Source organism: Falco naumanni, chromosome 6 (assembly GCF_017639655.2).
Source record: "Falco naumanni isolate bFalNau1 chromosome 6, bFalNau1.pat, whole genome shotgun sequence".
NCBI lineage: Eukaryota > Metazoa > Chordata > Aves > Falconiformes > Falconidae > Falco > Falco naumanni.
This window is the reverse complement of record NC_054059.1, coordinates 61,036,304-61,056,093: the sequence shown is the minus strand read 5'-3', so window position 1 is coordinate 61,056,093 and position 19,790 is coordinate 61,036,304. Positions and strand designations below refer to the sequence as shown.

Below are 19,790 nucleotides of genomic sequence, written 5' to 3'. Positions count from 1 at the left end.
ACATATTCTCTCCCCTCCCCCTTTACTTTGTAAGCACTATTAAAAGCTAAAAAACTGAAAGTTAAACATTCAGGCAAAATGAAGGAATAGTGCCATGTCTTCATCTTTGATATCCAGATTGCCAAATATAAAGTGCCCTTTAATAGCAGCTTAAGAACAAAGCTGTCATTAGATGAAGTGCAAAGAAAAAAGTATCTCTTAAAAAAAAATGTTGAAAAATTCCTTCTTGCTGTGAAAGCAGACAGCACAGTATAATTTTAGGTGCAAGCTTCTTTTCCTTTCAACGCACATACTTGTTACTTAAAGCATGCATGCAATTTGAGATTTACCATCTGCTATGTTGGATTTTAGGCCTTTTTTTTTTTTTTTTTTTTTTTTTTTTTTTAAACCTCCTGCTGCTGTTTAGTCACACTGTGGTTTGTTAAGGACAGTGGTTCAGATTTGGGTGGGTGCCTCAGAAAAGAACTGTTGTTCAGCCACCCTGACAGCACACACAATTGGTTTGAAAGATTCAAGTAATTACTAGAAAGTGTAAGCATCAAAAGGAATAGCATGAGTACCCAAAAAGATGCTCTTCTGCAAACTTATTAGATGTAACTGCTGGTTGGTCCATCTATTTTCAGGTCTGCTTTATTCTTCTAGTCTTATTAACTAGTAATGAGTTTAGATGCTGTCTTTCAGATTTTTGAAACACCTGGAATGTAAAACTTCTGTTTTCTCTCTACCCTTTAAAGCAATCCTATGCATTGGTATAAATCAAGATTTAAACTCTGTGGCAGGCATGACATACTCAAGAATATACTGCCTGCCCTGAAGCTCTTGCACTGAGACATCCTTGTTACCTGGGGCACCCTTGAAGATAAAAAGAACTAAGTAGTAAATTGTAAAGACTTAAGACATTATTATGACACTAACAGTTCAGTTATTTCTTGCAGTCCTCGTTAGCCTTAAACATTTACTGTGACTGTATGTGTAAATCTGTCATGTCAGATTAAGGAATATAGTTCCGCTAGTTACTAGTAACTGCCCAAACTGTGAACCTTTGTAGGTTCCAGGCCCTTAGAAAAAGGTAGATTTCATGACTGACAGTATAGCTCTGAATAAAAATAGAACGCTTTCTCTTCTTTTTTTGACTTCCCTAACAGGGGTTAAGATATCCCAGGCAGTTAGCACTTCTGTCTTCCCACATCATTAGTAAAATTGTCTTATTTCTAACGTATATTTTTTAAATAGGAAAGGAATGGCTTTATCTGAATGTACATCTGCACTTCTCTTTCTTGTATGGAAACTCTGCAGTACGTATGGTAGCTGAATGAATTGATGAAATTCATTAATATTTGGAACCCTAATTTTAATGTGTGCTCTTAAAAAGCTCTGTAATTGTTTAAAACTATGATTAGCAATTTAAAAATATTAACACTCTAATAATCAGTATGACTTAACACAAAGAGCTGGTCCCCCAAACCAGCTTCACTTTGAGGGCTGAAATTCTGTGAACTTAAGAAAGATCTTTTGATTTTCAATTATATTGCAACTTTAAGGTCTAAGTGACATTTTGAGATTTTTCATGCACTTTATTGTTCTATTTATAAATCTATTTAAGATACCTCTTAAATGTAAGCATGTAATAACTTGGTCATCTGCTGAAAGATTGGCAGGCTAATGAAGCCTGTTTTGAGCTAAGGCTACCATTGTATGTTTTCAAAGCCTTGCACCTTTTGAAGATTCAAATGAAAACGTGGTCAAGTACAAACTGTAACCAGAATCCATCCATCAGCAGCATGAAGGCTTCTTAGAAGCATATACCACAGTGATGGAAGCAAACTGTGTTAACTGCTATTGCAGAATTAACTACAAAATGCAGTTGGCAAAACCAGATGACCCAGCAAACCAATTAATGTAGAGAAATCAGAAAGTGATGATCTATTGATCTGTTCAGGAGGAAAAAAGTCAACTGTGGAAGTAAACTCGGGTGCAGTAAACTTCAGGCTAGACCAGATGGCATGATTCTGCAGTAGGATTTGGCACTGCCTTGCCTGATACACCCAGCACATCCGAGATATAGCTGACCCATCAATGATGGGAAAAAGAATAACCCTACTGTGCTTGGTGAAAACTGGAGAAGAACAACCATACCTTATGAGAGTGTCTCATGATCTTTGCAAGAGAAATGGTCTTCCTGTGCTTTTTGAGAGACTGGATGCCTCTCAGGTCTACAACTTTGTCCAGATCTTAGCAGTCCATACACACTATCTTCTGAATATCCCATTTCCTGACACATTCTAGAGAAACGGAATTTGAGAAATCAAATTCCAGTACTCCAGAGGCTTCAGGATTCAGGCAACATCACAGCACAAACTTAGTGGTATTGTAAGGTACAGAGCACGTAAGGCATCTCTGTAACGACCTGTCCCTCATCTTTGAAAGTTTTGAAACAGCAGGGCTGTACACATGACATACAGACAGCTAGTGCAGATAGCACAGCATTACAGTTTCAAGGTTGAAGATGAGTTCACATTCCCACAAACCTCCACTTACAGAGACCACCAGATGCAAGGGAATTCTACAGAGTCTGTTGACAGGACTGGTGATGCATCTCACCGTATTTTTACCTCAGATCAACTCAATCCCATTAGAAGATTATCATAACGCTTATCGGAGGCTATTCATGTACAAAGTAGTAAATGGACCACAGCAGGTAATGGATGAAAAACAGGGGTGGGATTTTTTTTATATCCAGCTTGAAAAAACCTTGTCCTGTCATCTTACAGTCATTGTGATTTATTCATGCATCACCTTCAGTCTGAATTGCTATGACACTCTTTAAGTTTGAAGGGGGCAAAAAGGCTCTAGCTCCGTCATAATAGAAGCTGGTGAAATTTAACCTTTCCAATGGCTCTACAAAGCTCCATTGAAAAAGCCAACCCCTAGTACCAATCTTCAGGATGGCAGCAACTCAAAACTGCTACAATAATCACAGTAACTTGGTTTGTAGCTCACCAGACAATCTGTATTCTCAAAATGTGAGTGACAGAGTCACAAAAACAAATCTGATGATCTGACAGTCCATTGTTTTCTTTGTAGTGCTTCAACTGCTAATTTTCTGGAAGTCAGCTCAGACTAGAGGCTAGCTACTTGCAGCTGGACAAATATTGCCCACTGCCATCTGAAAATGGTGGTAAGGAAAAAAATGGGGAAAAACCCCCAAAACACCTTATGCACGTACACTCCTGGTAAATCCTCATTTACCAGAGACAGAAAATGGGCAAAGTTAACTAAACCTTGTGGCTTCTGCCTGGGATGTGGCAGGAGATCCTCCATACACAAACTTGCTTAACTACTCTACCCCTTAACCATAGCACAGTGGTCTGCAATCTTGCAGATTTTCTTTTTTTTTTTTTTTTCCCCCAGAGCCACCTAAGTTTGGTCCAGAGATGATGGGGTTGTTACTGTTGCTAGCTGGAGCCCAGCTCAGTACCAACAGGGAAGATGCAAGAAAAGTGACGTAAGGACTGACAGTGTGTGGGGGACTATTCATGCTAGGCCTTCCCATTTGTGTTTATGTTTCCAGTTGAAGTTCTGCTTCTTAAGAGGTGGTCTTACAGTGTGTGATATGAAAGCTGGGCCGCAGAAAGGAGGTGGAGGGATTTTTGCTTGATTTTTGGTCTAGGCAAAGAAGAATGTCTAAGGAAGAAGAGCCAGCTGCAGTCATTATGGAGGCTTTGCTAAAGACAAACCCCAGGTTTCTATCTGGAACTTGGAAAGCAAAGGCCCTTTCAGGAGAGGATGGAGAGCGGATACATTTCAACATCTCCAGCTTTTGGTAATGCTGGTTTGGAGGCGTGGCTGGGTACTCATTGTCCATGGCATGAGGGATGTGACTGGCCTTCCTGCAGACAGAGGAAATCGGAGGAAGGTGGTGTGTGTGCTGCAGAAAGGCTACACCAGATGTAAGTGAACAGCTACATGTTAACAGTGTTAAGAACTGGGTGAAGTGTCAGGTGAGTTCTTGGGTCTCCCTCCAAAACACCCCTGGACCATGAGATATGTTTCAACATAAGGAGGTCTGCCAGTTTGTCCTGTCTCACTAGAAAGGTGTGGCAGACACTGACACAAACTGGGAAGAAGCAGGGGCTTTATGGTATGGTAAAGGGAATCCTGAAGACTTATGACATCTGTCCAAAAATCAACTGCTTGAAATGCCTGTCATTTCAACAGCAGGTTGAAAAGCATGACAAAGGCCTGCCTGGATATATTATCCCAGAAACCTCCAGCCAACATGACAAAGATGTTGCTCCTGCAGTACTTCCTGTCCATCCTAACTACGAGTCTTCAGATACAGATGTACGAACAGACCAGAATTTCTGAGTACAGATAATCTACTTGGCTACATCATCTTTTGCATGCAAGTAGGCAAGGTAAGCTCTATCTTAGGACAATGCCATCTTGGAGCAGCATTATTGAGAGGAAATTCAGGGAATCTAAGGATTTGCAAGAGAGGAGACATGGTTACAGATGTGGCATATCTCTGACAACATTTGATCACAGCTTCAAAATTCATTCCTACAAGAAGTCTAGCAGACTTGAGGCCTGGCTGTTTAAGGAACAGCCAATGTTCCTTAAAATACTCTGCAAAGTATTTTCAAGGTACACGCTGATAGAAAATACTTCATGTACAATTATGACCATTCAGGAATAAAGAATCCAGTGCTAAAAGTGAAGATCCAGGAAGAGTGGCCTAAAGGCTGCATCTCTATTAATAACTATCAGGGCTGGGATCCACGGTGGAAAAGCATTCCCTGGCACTGCCTTGGCCTGTATCAACTAGGGAATGCCCAGGGACAGTTTGGGGATCTGCAGACAGGGAAAAATGTCCCTAGCTTCAGTGTCCTTGATACTTAAGGATACTGACATCTGAAACCGTGTACTCTATTCATAACCATAGCTGGATGGCTCATGTCAGCCACTTTGAATTGGTTTCTAATGGATCAGAAGAGGGACAACTGTTAGCACCTGAAGCCTGCCTAGCAGGGAAAGGCTTACTATGAAAAAGAAAAATGCTGGTTTCCCCTTGAATTACTTGCCTTCAATGAAAAGAAAAAAATATACAGTAGCAAACTGCTGTTGGCATGATACAGACAATGTTAGATATCACAAAATGTCAGCAAAAAGGCAGTACTCTCAAGGCTCTGTAAAGGCTGTAAGAGGAGAGGCCAGAATGCTGCATTTCATACAGCTCAGGAAGGCATATTGTACAGAACTGGAAAGCTGGAGAAACAGCTGATAGTCTCCCAGGTTTTTAGACAAGCTGTTCTAAATACAGTTCACAGAATTCTTGTGAGCAGTCCATCTGTGGAGGGACACAACACCAAACAACTTTGCAGAAATGTGAACAGCCAAATATGCACCAGGAAGCAGCAGAATGACTGTGGCCCAGATGCCCACGAGCTCCAGACCTGCCAGCAGCAGGCATGTGTTGGGTCCTGTTCCTATGGAGTTGAACATACCACGCCATTGATTGCTGCAGACCTCAAGCTTCAGGGATAAATAAAATATTTTCTTGCTAGTGATTATGCAAATATGCACAAGCAGCACTATGGCTCTGGGGACTGCAAAACAGTTGGTTAAACTCAGAGTAAGGTGGGAACCCACAGAAAGATTTTGTTTAAACCTCAGTAAGTCCCTACCTTCCTGGAAAATTATGTATCGATTTCTAAAAACTAAAGGTACCTGAATGAGTCCCTGTGATTCTCAGATGAGAGGCTAGCTGGGGAGAATGAGCCAGGCCTTTAAAAAAAACCTAAATACTGTAGACAGAACCAGACAGTGGGACAGATGGTTCCCCATCTTTTATTTACAAATCAGAAAGTCCTATAGCAGTCAAATAATGATCTAATATGCTGTCCTGGTACAAATAAATGCTTGTACAGAAAACCAGGGAAAACTGGTATGATAGACAATTTTGCAAGCTGAATTCTAATTCTGCAGTTGATGAATAGCTTGTGTCCTAAAACAATACCGGATGGGTAAGGGTACAGGACAAGTTAATGCACAAAATCTTATGAAAGGTCGGTTATGTATCGGCAGTTTTCTCTAAAAAAGGAATCCATATGTAAGTCAGCTTTTAGCACTTCTCCAGGGTTTACCAAATCTCAGGTGCATCTTTTGGCCTGCGTGGACTGTAATCCCAGAGCCAGCAATTAAACTGCAATCCAGACTAATTTTTATATAAAGGAAAGAACTAGCTGAAAGTGGAACTTATGGATTTAGTCGCTGTACACTGGAGGGAAAAATGTGCATGAGGACTCTCCTCTAATGAGAAAGCAGAAACTGGTAATTTGAAGTGTGCAGTTATGACAAGGGAAGTAAAATAATTTAATAGTTCTCTAAACTCATCATCTGGAGCTTCTGCAGAAAGAACAAGTTGACCACATCAATGTTAGGTACAGTTACAAACATAAACATAAATAAGACACTCCTTACACAGGGAAGGCAAAGAAAAAAAAACCTACATCCAGACCCCTGGGCTAGAAATGAATGCTTTAGCCCAGCAGTTCTAGCCATGGAAAGGCTCCCTGAGATTAAACTAGGGGTAGTAAGATAACTTGCTAAGAACTCAAGTTTCACTTGTGATAAGGGTCCTAAAGAATTTCAAGGTGGAAATTTGGTGCACCTGCTGTCAGATTTGGGGAGGGAGGCAGGTGCTGGGAGAGGGAGGGTTTTTTAAAAATATAAGGAATATTTAAGTGAAATGTAGATGATATAAAGACCCAAGACAATCCTTTCACAAAATGAAACTCCACCTCCACACATCATTACAGCTGATTGTATGGCGCACATACCACAGTAAGCTTGTAAACTGTAATACTGGTTTTCAGGGAAATGTCTCTGAACCTAGCTATCATGGCTGAGCTTGTATGGAAAATGAAGCACAGGACAGAGACATGGTGGAGAAGGCAACAGCAACATCAGAAGCTAAGAGCAGCTGACACAGGGAGATTACTACTGACAAAAATGGCTGAAGTCACATTGAAATGCATGGCAAAATTTCCCTCCAGGTCACTGTCAGTCCCCTAGCAAAACTTAAATTATCCAGCCTCTTCTCAGTTCTTAACACAGAACAAAAGGCAGATAAAAGGTTATGCTGAGCCAAAATGGTCTCTGGCTTCTCTCCAGACCTATTTGTCAACAGTTTGAATGGAAACCAGAAGCGTATGTGTTTTATAACAAGCTCCCTGCACACAAATATGTGTTCAACATCACATTCCACTTCCACAGCTATGGAAGACCCAGTATACACATGTACACACAGCTATGGAACTAGGAAGGATTTATTCTCTGATTTTCCCATGTATAAATAATACTGTTTCCCAGACATAAAATGAAAAGCAGCACTATATGAGAAACGTTCAAGTTACTCAAGCTAGCTGAGACAGTGGTGTTTGTCCCTAATTATTTTGTGATTTTGAATGTACTAGTAATATAGTCACTTGCTCAAATAAAGTCATTTGCAGAGGTAATCTGACCCTGCACATTGTCCCCAGAAGAGTTTGTAAAGATACCTGGCATTCAGAACTGTCTGGGACATACTTAAATTTAACAACAACAAAAAAAAAAAAAGAAAAAAAAAAGAAAAAGCTTGCTCTCTGAAACCATCTTGAAACCATCTTTATGAGTCAGAAATAATTCCTCAGCACAAGGGTGAACTTCCAGAAAGTAAGCAGAAATCAAACTGGCACCCAGCCAAAACATCTAAAAGAACAGAAGAGAGTATCTGTTCAGAAGAAACCAAATGATGTTAGCCAATCACAGTGTGAACTCTGGGAAGATGTCAGATTTGTCATAGCTGGGAAGAACACTAAAAATACAAGTCCAGACTTTCCTTTGCTAGCAAAGCAGTGAGAAGTGCCTCTGGATGAGGCTTGTAAGGTTCCCTATTAAGAGCTCATCACACCGCTCCACTGATGCAGAAGAAGGGGCAGGACCGCCCTTCTGCAGAGAATCATGTCAGGCCTTACAGGCCGCCACAGCAGTTCTTTGCTTGCACTGTGCTCATACAGCCTGAGCACATATGTTCATAAATGTAGACAGCCTCTATATAAACATACTTGAATGAAAAAAGTAAAGTGCTCCAGCTGAAGCAGCACATACCTGCACTTGTAGATCCAATTCCCGCAGTAAGCACAGAGCGTGGCATAATCTTTACTGCATACTTGAGAAACTGAGATTTCCCCGTACCCGGGTCTCCAACCAACAAAAGATGTGATTCACCTTGAGGCAGAATGTTGATGTAGGAGTAGACGGTTCATATACAGAGAAAGATATACACAAAATGCTCAGAATTAAATACTTATTATTCACCTAACATTTAGCACTACATATATATTACAATATATAATTCTGTTTAAGACTGCAGTATTTATTGTGATAAATACATTGTTTAATAAAAGCATCTAGTCATATTGCTGCACCCAAACCAAATATTTACAATGAAATATTTTAAAAGTATTTGCAGATATTTGACATACTTCCTGTAACATGAGTTCTTACGTTTTACTCATTTTTCAGACTCAACTCACTGTTGAACACGAAACAAAAGCATACCAGGTTTTAGTTATCATACCACTCTTCAGTCAGTTAAATTACGCAAAAAAGACTAATGAAATCAGCAACTTCTTTCTCTTAACTAATTCTGTTACATTGTTAACAGTTACACAATTTAGTAATTTCAAAACAATGAAATTACCTAGGTAAATAATTTGTCTAGTACAATCTCAGTGAAGTGCTCTACAATTATTTCATTGTTTTCTACAAAATATTAATGCAACTTCAATTATAAAGTCTGCAACTTTATATAGCTGTTGGAGCATGAAGAAAATCCTGTATTTGTATATAGAGACATACTATTTTAAAATTATTATGACCTACATAGATTATGACCTGCGTACCACCTGGCACATGGCATATTTGCCATCTAATAACAACAGAAGGAGAATCAGCAGGCAGATAACTTACAGTAACAGAACTAAGTGAGATGTTCTGACAATCATAGATGGAAAAGTTTGGCATAAGGAAGTAAAATGAATCCTTTAATTTTTCCTTTCAATGTACTATAGTGATCCACATGAAGGAAACATTAATATTCTATCCTTTGATGCCAAATACTGCTGGGAATATTCTACTAGAAATCACTTCAAAACACCACTTATATAATAAAAAGGGAATTTATGTTTTATCTAAAACAACTGCCTTTAATATTCTACCTAATGGAATCCTGAATGCCTGCTTTTACTGGGTTTTATTTGGGAAAAATTAAAACAAAAAGAGGAAGTCTAGACACCCATTTTATTTGTCTGAGATTCTAGAAGAATACTTAGCATTAATAAAAAATTGCTCTTTTTCAAGAAAATGAGATGAAAGTTGCCAAAACTTTACTGGTTTGATTTTGGAGGGGGAAGGGATGTAGGTGAAGACAGGAATGGTAACAACTGTTAGAAAGAATGTGATACTATTAGAAACAATACTAACCTCTGATTCGAGTTCCAGAAGCATCAGTCCTCTGTACACCACCAGCAAGCACCATGGCTACAGCCAACTTCACCAGGTACAATCCAAAAACTTGAGGACATAAGCTAGACAAAATTTCATTCCTCCCTAGAACAGGAGCAAAAAATGGCACTCAGCGCTGCCCTAAGAGTAAAACTTCATTTCCCCTGGACTCCTATGTACACTGACAAACAATTGTCCTATGTTCACAGTCCTATGTACACTCACAAATAATTTGGGTCTGCTTCCTGAATGACAGGACCAAGTCAGGGAGGATTTTTTTTTTATATATATTATTATTTATTTTTTAAATGAGACCCAAAATAGTTGTTTGATCCAAACTTCCTTCATTATAAAGAAGTTAAGTCTTCCATGGTCACAAGCAGCAAAGCCAATCCCGTTGCAATTTAAGGAATGTATGGTCTGGATATCACAAAAAAAGGCACTAACAAAATGCCATCACACAAACTCTTTCGTTTCACAAATACAGGTGTAAAGGCTATGAAGAATAAAACTTAAAAGTTTCCAGACTTCAAAATACCCTCTTAAAAACTGGTGTATTGTACATTTAAGAAAACTAAGAAAAATTCTAACACTATGTATTTTGCCCTAAATCTGTGTGTGTACCCAGAGCACAGCTTATTTTCTCATCACTATCATGAATCTCCTTCGCCTTTGACCCTTCTGTGTCAAAGGTTCTTCGCCTCCTCCCTACCATAGTCTCTTTTCAGCAACAGTATTTCAATCTGCTATGATAATGCTGTCATCTTGGAAGATGTGTAACATAATTAATTCTGTTATTTGAGATACTGACACTAATAGCACATAGGTTTAATTCATACATTACTCCCATTGCTAGAGAATAAAACAGAGTGACTAATTTTGAGTTCTTAATGTCATGTTTTAAATTTAGATGCAAGTTCATGGTACTGGAAAAATATGTAGGCACCTAACAGATGACTTGAGGCATATCTGTCTCTTGTGGAGGTCTTCTGAAGGAATTAACATGTCTTTGTCCAAAACTGAAATTTTAAAAACTTTGGTCAGCCATAGCTTAACACAAGATTTAACTCCACAGTTGCCTCTATCTGACTTCAAATTCATTTGACTTGTCAGTGTTGAGCAGCTCAGCAGTTCTGCTTCTTCCTAGATAGTATCCAGAACAAATAAAGTCACCTGTAAGTTCTCTCAGAGGCCTACCATGGCAGAATTTCTCAGGACACCAAATACCCAGCATAAGGAATTGACTGACTTAAAATGCAGTAGTAACCATCATTATCTATTGAAAAAGACTAAATGTATACACATCCTGTTGTGAAATGGCCTATACCTTAGACCCCCTAGCCAAATTTGATCTCTGCCCTCAATTTCAACTCAAATTCAGATGAACAGCCTGAAACAGTCATCTTGGGCAGTCACAGTGCTTCTAATTTCCACCTCAATTTTCTTGTAGCCACTTCCTATTAATTTATTTATTCTCAATGGGTAATAATGCATAAAACCACATCGTTTTCTGCAGGCTTACAAAAATTGTTCTGAGAATGAAAGATTAAATGGGACCTTCAAAGAGGTTTCTGAATTACTTTCTGAACAGTTCTAACCAGGGTGATAAGAAATTTTCTCAATCCAAACAGCAGGAGGCTAGCCATTAAATTGCTTCCCAGGAAATGCAGTTCTGAAGAATCTTTGTCATTGACAATATCTGCAATTTCTTATATGAGTGCACTAATTTTTAAGCTGACATGGGGAACACTCCCACCTGCTTGTCTTTCAAAAAGAAAGACCAAGCCCTTTTCGGGGTTCTAAAAGCCTGAGACAGCTCAGTGACAGAGATCCTAAGGAGTCCATTGAGCTTCCACGCAGTCCTGGAGAAGGCACTCATTATGTAGAGGGACACAGTTCCAGACACAACTCCTGCTAATTCCTAGGTGGTTGACTGCAGACCATGGCAAGTTTAAGAGCCAACGGACTAAACACTCTGGCTGTTCTGGAAGCCACTGTGAATTGGGAGATTCTCTCCATAATTGATAGGAGGCTCCACAGCACCTAAATCAAGGGTGTAGGCATCCAAGAGTCAGGTTAAAGATGAGATGCGCTAAGCTCTGTGGTAGAGATTCACAGCTTAATTTGGCATGCAGAGATAGTGAGTTAGATCTCTCGCCCCAGAGTCAACAGATATGTAGACTAAAAGCAATCTTTTGCACACTATTTCTTCTAAGAGGTATGCTTCTTCTTTCTTGATTATAAAACGCTTTTCTTTTTCCCCATGATACTTACATTATTTCTCATTTCTTGTTAATAAATGTTCCACAAAACACTTGACTAGAAAGCTCAAAAGAAGGAAGATCAATGCAGTACATTTGGTACTTTTTTTCCCAGTGAAGTAAATAGTGAAGTAAAAATTCCATATTACTGTACTGTAAAAAAAATGGATGAATGGATGGTGGGATAGGGTAATGGGGGAAAAATGTGTTCAGTCCTCATTTTGTTTTTATCCGATCATGTGTCCTACTTAAAAACTTTCAACTACTAACCTGCTAAGGGATCATTCCTGTGTCTTTCCCAGAAGTCTTCAAATTCCTTGCGGACTTCTTCATCAATTACAACTCCTGATAGCTGCTCATTGTTTACTCTAACATAGTTGGCTTTCAAAACAAGCTCCAAGTCACAGCGTGCACCCTCGTGGAAAGGCTTCCACCTCTGCATTACAACTCCATACACTGTGATGTCATCTCCTAGAGTTAATAACAAAAATTAGTAAAATAACATCTGACTTGAGGTAGCAGACATGTCAGTCAGCTGTAATGCATAATAATGCAATTGAGAGCCTGTGTTACAGTTAATAAGGTTAAAAACTCCAACAACAAAAAGCAAATCTCCTGCAGTTACTGGAAGTCTAAAACAAACATTGGGTAGATTGCTTATATCTATGGCAGGTAGTTGCTATGTCTTTCTACTTCTGCTTTAAGGTAGGTGAATTCTTCAAAGGTATACCTCTGCTTGTTTCCTCTTTTAGACATGAGGAGTTAATGGTAGACTGTAGAAGCTCTTCTTTCAATTAGATATATGTACTGGTTTTGGCTGAGGTAGAGTTAATTTTCTTCATAGTATCTAGTATGAGGCTGTGTTTTGGATTTGTGATGAAAACAGTGCTGATAATACAGGGATGTTTTAGCTATTGCTGAGCGGTGCTTGCACTGAGCCAAGGCCTCTTTTGCTTCTCACCCCACCCCACCAGCGAGGAGGCTGGGGGTGCACAAGTAGCTGGGAGGGGAAAGAGCTCGGACAGCTGACCCCAACTGACCAACTTGCATATAAAGCTGGGGGAAGAAGGCAAGGGGGCACATTCAGAGTGATGGCATTTGTCTTCCCAAGTAACCATTACACATGACAGAGCCCTGCTTTCCTGGAGATGGCTGAACACCTGCTTGCTGATGGGAAGCAGTGAATGAATTTCTTGTTTTGCTTTGCTTGGTTGCATGGCTTTTGCTTTACCTTTATCTCAACCCATGAGTTTTCTCATTTTAACTCTTCCAGTTCTCTCCTCCATCCCATCAGGCAAGAATGAGCGAGTGGCTGTGTGGGACTTAGTTGCCAGCTGGGGTTAAACCATGACAACTTATTATATAAAAAATTTAGTCAAAACTTATTTGACTTCTGGAAATTTTTGATATGGATTCCAGAATCACTCATTAACATTCTGGCCATAGTGTTTTTCTGAGAAACTATGAACCAGAAATTAATTTCCTGTGGGGATGTGCCTATGTGGGAATTTTTAGTCCATTCTTTATACATATTCCTGCCAGTTCGCTTCATTTTTGAAAGCCAAGTAGCCTTTTCCTGCAGCACTCCTTAGACAGGACGGCAGGTTACCTAGCTCTCCAAACCTACAAAGGAGCACCACACAATAGTGTGGACCAATTTCCTCAAGAGATTTGGTGTTCCCACACTAACTAGATTTAAGATACTTTCTGTATGTCACAACATATTAATTATTGAAACTGATCTGTCAAACAGTCAAGATGTAACATTGGAATGTATGACACTTTCCAGAATAGTCTTCGACTGCCATTCTAATGTCCAAGCTGAAACAACATCATGACAGATAAACATATCCCATTCAACAAGCCCTCAGCCCTGACAGCCTACTTGGCAAAGGTTCATCTCAAATGGAAAAATAAAAATACTTCTGGTACAAACGTATGTGATACATGCTGTATCCTCACCAGACTTGCAACTGTCAACTAAATCATCTTCCAGAACAACCACCATGCAACGAGGGATGCTTCCAACAGACAGTCTTTGAACCTAGGAGACAGGAAGGAAAAACACTTCTTAAGAACAGAAGCACCTTTCAAATACCATTTTATAGCTGCTCTGGCTTAAGGACCTATATTCTTTCCCTGGAACTGAGGTCAGTCCTTGCTTTTTCTCACAAAACTTACACAGTAAGCATGCCACTGCTGCCATGAATTTAATAATGGAAGTTCAATGCTCATATTAATGGAAATGGGACTGGGTATTAAATTAGCTGAAGGTGCTCAATCCTAGGAGGTGCTGGGTGATTTCAACATCTTGATGAAGAAAGCTCACTGAAAGGGGTCACTTGAAAGAGCTGTCTGTTTGGTGTTTTTTTTTAATAATTTGAGATATTTTTTGATACTTCTTCAATATGCAAAGTTTACTTTGGGTACTGAAGCATGCCCGTGGGTTAGATAGCCCTTCAGTGAAGTATACACTGAAAGATTATTCTCTGTATTTTTCTGGTATTTAACCATAATTTGACAGGTTGAGATATAAGTTTATGCCGAGGTGTCAAGGATTAAATCAACAACAGGAAAAAATAAATCCCACACAAACAGAGAAATGTATATTGACAAATATGCCAGTAACTCCTGTAATTCTTTTTATTTTCTCTGGGGCAAAGTCTATGCAATCTTGTCAGTCTGTTTCCAACCAGCAATCTTTCCATTTACACTTAAAGCTTGCAGTAATTTTTAGAATATTCACTGCACAAGAATAACAATCAGAAGTACCTTTTCATTCTGCAGCACAGGTCATACATGCTAGAATTCTAGATTTATTCACGATCTAATGCCTTGGAAGGTCAATTCACACTTGTGTATTATCTAAATGGCCACATGCAGTTCACATCATTGTCAGTACTGGTGGCACATACATAGTTACTTGCAGAGCTCAGTATGAAACATAAGTGAAATTCATTCTAGGTTTAACTTTACTGTGCTTAATAAGCCCATGCTGCTGAAAATCCTTCCTATCATAGAGATCTGCGTGTCACACAACAGAACAAAAAAATGTTACAGAAACCATGTCAGAAACTATCATGATATAATGTGAAACATGGGGCTTATTTCCTAGAAACAGTTTTATTCCCTTACTTTTTTGCTGTTCTGAACTTTTAAGAGCTTAATTTCTGGTTTCACACATCTTGCATGTAGATTGGCACCACTATCCTCTTAATTTATAAAATCAAAACCCTGAAACAACTGAAGATATCTTAGAAAATATTTATGAAAAAGACGGTGAACATATATATATATAAGCACAGAAGTATTGCCTGCAATATACCCTACTTATTCTCAATTTTCGAACAATGTAGATTTTCCTGTGTCAGTTTTGTCTCAGTTATGTGCTACTGCAAAAAGACGCCCAATTGTTTCTTAGTCCTCTAGCTTAGCTGTACTTCCACCCAGGGCCACCTTCAGAAAAATAAGGAACACATATTCAGTAACTGTCAAATTCAATATTGGCTGAATGGAACAGACAACTGCAGACACCATGTATTGACCATACTGCACCGCTACAGCTGGCCTTGGCCACCACTGGGCTAGCTTTAATCCTCAAAAGCAGTGTTGAGTATCAGCATCACATACAGTAGGCGCTTAGCAAAACAAGGCACACCTGCTGTTGTAAGGCTTCAACAAGGAGATTTCATCTATGCACTGAGCCGGAGTGTTCTGTACGATATTGAATGGAGTTACCTAATAATAGAAGTCTAGTCAACATACGCCTGAATTTTTAACTCTTTGACCGGAGACCTCTGACCAAAATGCTGTATGGCATCTTTTAGTCTTCTCAGGTATTTGTTTTAAACAACAGTAGAATCTGTAAAACTTTTCAACTTAGCTTGTAAAACTTACCAATACAAATGGGATAAACTTAACTGTGATATAAGCGTGAACAGTCTCACTAAAATTAGCAGTTACCTTATTTCAGCAAGAAATTAAGCTGAGACATCTATACGTTAATACCTTCCCCATTTTCTCCATCTCTTTTTTTGTTTTTACCTGTTCCTGAATTTTGATTTCTTGATAGTCTCTGCAGCAGGTAGGAGAAGAGCTAGTTCCAGAGAGACATGTGAACTTGGTTGAGTTGCAGCCCTCTTCGTTAAGACAGGCTGATGGACGACAGAATGAGTAGTACTGTTCAAAGTCAGCCCGGACGACAAACACGTGCTTGCACTTATTGCAGATATAACTCCGTTCAAACTCCAAAACTTTCACCAAACTGGTACGTATGACAGTCCCAGTAACAGATAAAAAGTGACCCACATCCCTAGTTTTAGGAATGTGCTCTCGAGTCAGCTCTGGGCAAACAGGCAAACCTGTTAAACAAAAATATGTGCAGCATAAGGCTATGTGTATAAAACATGGACTTACAATGCAGTTAAACAGAAAGACTAGAAAAAATACCAGGCGTATTAACAGTAGCCATTGTTATTACTGTTTCATAAATGTGATTCAACAATCCATCTGTTGTGCCATAAATCTCATTCACTGGCCTCAGATAGTGAAAATCATCAGATGCTGAGCACTAACAGAAAACGTTGCCATTTTACTTTCCTACTCCTGTCAAGGGCTGAATAGTCATGAACAGTTTCCATTTGTGGAAACAGATCCCAAAGTTCTCAGATCTAGTTATTAATTTAAATTCTTTTTTGGCTAATGCCATTTATTCTACAACTGATTTGTCTGGATTACAATATTTTACTTATGCTACTTAATTGTGGTTCAATGTTATTCCCACAGTTAAACAAATGTAACTCCTAATCTTGTGTCAATTCTCAAGTCTAAGCAAATTTAAAATTCATAGCCTGTGAGCATTTGACCTTAAATCCACAGGGCACGCCAGTAAACCTCAAGCACAAGGAAGATGGTATAAAAACAATATAAAGGGGTTATGAACACAACCACAGCAAATTCACTTGCACATTCAAGTGAATAATGAAAGCACACTTTCCACTTTCTCTTCTTGAATTTCACCTCAATGGCCAGTTCTGAGGTGTACTGATCCTGCTCCAGTGTTCACCCACGTAGCCATCATTTAGCACCACAGCAGCTGAAATCCTCAGGAAGGCTAATCTACCTTAACAGCCTGCAAAGTCTTTATAAAAATAAATGGTCTCTGAAATGCACACCTGAGGACAGCACCAAAATATTGCCTCTTCAGTAGTTAGCGTATGAACTACAAGATACTAATAATTATCAATTTAAAAGAAATTACCTGCTTTCAAAATAATTTCTTAGCTTTACTTCCAAAATAGAGCTAGAAAACAGATATGTAAAATAATAAATCTGCTGGAAAATGATGTTTCTAAGGGGACCAAAACTGACTGTGCATTTAGGTCAAATCTTCTTAGTAGCTTTGGCTGCTAAAAAAAAAAAAGACATCATATATTTATTTCAGTGTTTTCAAATCAAATGCTTCATTTCAGACATACTGAAACATTCTATTTTGACCCTTTTAAGCAAAGTGTTTGATCTTTTGCTTAAAGAAAGTATTTTTAAATATTAAGGTAATTTTAAAAGCTGAAAGAAAAAAGTAAAGTAGAAAGGAATCAAATAATCTGGAAAAGTAACAAATTGTTATGCAGAACTACAAACAAATTTTTCTGATTGGCTGTAACGAAACTGTTTACATATTCTACCAAACCTGTTGAAAATTCTTTTTCTCCCACAGGTTTGCATTTCTATTCAGCTCCGGCCAAAAAAAAGAGATAAAATCCATTACTTTTCCAACTGTTCTGGCATCTTTTTTTCCCAGCTCAGTATCGGTGCAACTCAACAATCTTTGCAAAATACATCTTACACTAGAGAGAGCTGCAGCACTGTTGTCAGGATGTACGATATGATCATCTCTGTGAATACTGAAGAGACAAGAGTCTGGATGGAGGAAAAATCACCTTCATTCTGATTATATTAGACCGCTTGACAAGCTAACTATCTGCCTCTGAATCAGCTTCACTCTATTAGTAACAGTGTGTAAAACTCTACTATTAGAAGCAGCTCAGCCATCAGAAACAGACACAGTGGTGCTCAGGCTAAATGGTAAGGAAGAAAAAATGTTTTAATGAATTTGTTGCAAAAGGATAAGTTATACAATCAAATTCCTACAATGCTAAAATTCAGACAAAGTACTTCATCTTTTACTTTCTTCAGTGAACCCAGGGTAATCATCCATTATTAAACACTGCACGTTCTCAATTCCTGAATCCTTTGAACTCCTAGATGCCCTGTCTGTATGGGTATGAGTGTGCTAAGATTGCATTCTTATACCTATCATAGGCAAAAACTCTTGTTCCTCACTTCAGTCCAAGTCTGACATGCAGATCCCCTTGGCCCCGTGCCAGGTAGTCACCTGCCGCTCCCACCAAGAAAAGTGCACCACCTTCTCTGCATTCCCATTTGATGTGAGAATGGGAAGTGACACTCCGAGGTGAGAATCCTGAAGGTAATCAGAACCCCGCATCCACTTAAAAGGTAACAGTATCATGGGAAAATTTGGGTGGAAAAAAGCCTACAGATCATTTAGCTCATTGCTTTTTTCCTTCAGCAGCCAGCCTTTTGGTTGTACAGGACATAAACCAAACTACATGGGCAGATGTTCTTTTGATCCAGCTGGACCACACCAGGATAACCACCCCTTGTTCTTCATCAGTTTCCCTCCAGTTCAATGATGGACTGATTTGTGAGTCTGCTGCCTACTTCCATCAATGATCAGTCAGACTTGCTTTTATTAGTTATTAAAACTATGTGATCAAACATGGCTAATTTTGCCTGAAGTTGATGAAAGAATATTCAGACAAAACATCACTGTGAGAGGAATGGTCAGCTCCAGCAACAGGCTGATAATAGGAGCAGGAATGTCTTAAAGACACCACCATTCATGCAGTGACCACCTGCCCCTTGCTGTACTCCAAATACTTCCCTGTAGCTTATGAATTAATCATACTTGGGAGAAAAAATAACTCTGTTTTCATATTGAAGGCCTGAATGATGCAAATGCATCCTAGAACACTAGGGGGAAAGTTTAAATTCACTCCTTCTTTTATAGGTACAGGGAAATGCTCAACATTTCAAATTTTATTACAGCACTGAGGCCATCCTTTTACATCACATACTCAGCAGTTGTGTACAAGCTCCTTAACACCTGAATAGACAGCAAGCCTTTTTCTTTTTTTTTTTTTTTCCCCTACAAACCTTGAGAGAATAGCATTATGAGAGCCACAGGCTAATTATATTTCTGAGGTACGTCTTTTAATGACAATATTCTTAACGAAACTTACTTACTGGGACAAAACACAGGCCTATTCAAGAACTGTGATTCTTCCAAGTTCAAGCTGCCAAAAGCCTGAATGATCATATAGCACTCCAACATGGGGCAGGGGAGAAAAACAGAGGTCACCAGTTCTTGGATTTGCAGACTATTGCTCCAAATAGTTACAATCAGAAATGATCAGAAGGGACCGTGTCACCACTGATCCAGTTCCCTACAGCAGGCAAAACAGGCTTTTTAACCCCTAAACTTGCACTCCATACCTACCACACCTCAAAGCTACTAAAAACTTCCTAATAATAAGGAACAATGGCCTAACAACTTGCAGTGAAAAAAAGGACAAACCTCTCTATTAACTATCATGCCTTCCAACAGTTCATTCCATTTTTTAAAAAAATACTTTTATAAAAATTAGATAAGCATAACATTTGACAATTTCAGATGAAGTTGTTACAAGATAAAATTTAGATTTTGCCTCTTCTAGGACATGGCTGGAACAAGACCATGAGTCAACTGACACAGTAAGAAGAAAGTCAACCTGCAAGGAAATCTAGAAACTATGTATCTTACTCTAAAACATTTTTTTTTTTTTTTTAGACCCTCTGGCTAGAAGAGAAATAACACGAGAGTTGCTGCTGATTTGAGGAGTCTTTTTGCTTGGGTGTAAG

General features: G+C 38.9%; 1 protein-coding gene across 3 annotated transcripts in view; it reads right to left on the bottom strand.

Moving 5' to 3' along the window:
* Positions 1–19,790, bottom strand: part of MCM9 (minichromosome maintenance 9 homologous recombination repair factor) — a 51,015-nt gene that overhangs the window by 29,571 nt on the left and 1,654 nt on the right. For 2 of the 3 annotated variants that reach the window (XM_040598285.1, XM_040598283.1), the window contains 5 exons: positions 15,855–16,171; positions 13,773–13,854; positions 12,081–12,281; positions 9,529–9,654; positions 8,152–8,271 (listed from right to left, as the gene is read on the bottom strand). In XM_040598285.1, coding sequence (XP_040454219.1) covers positions 8,152–8,271; positions 9,529–9,654; positions 12,081–12,281; positions 13,773–13,854; positions 15,855–16,171 — 846 coding nt within the window. Of the gene's footprint in view, positions 1–48; positions 2,283–8,151; positions 8,272–9,528; positions 9,655–12,080; positions 12,282–13,772; positions 13,855–15,854; positions 16,172–19,790 lie in introns of those variants that run through there. The other variant, XM_040598286.1, reaches the window with a different exon arrangement.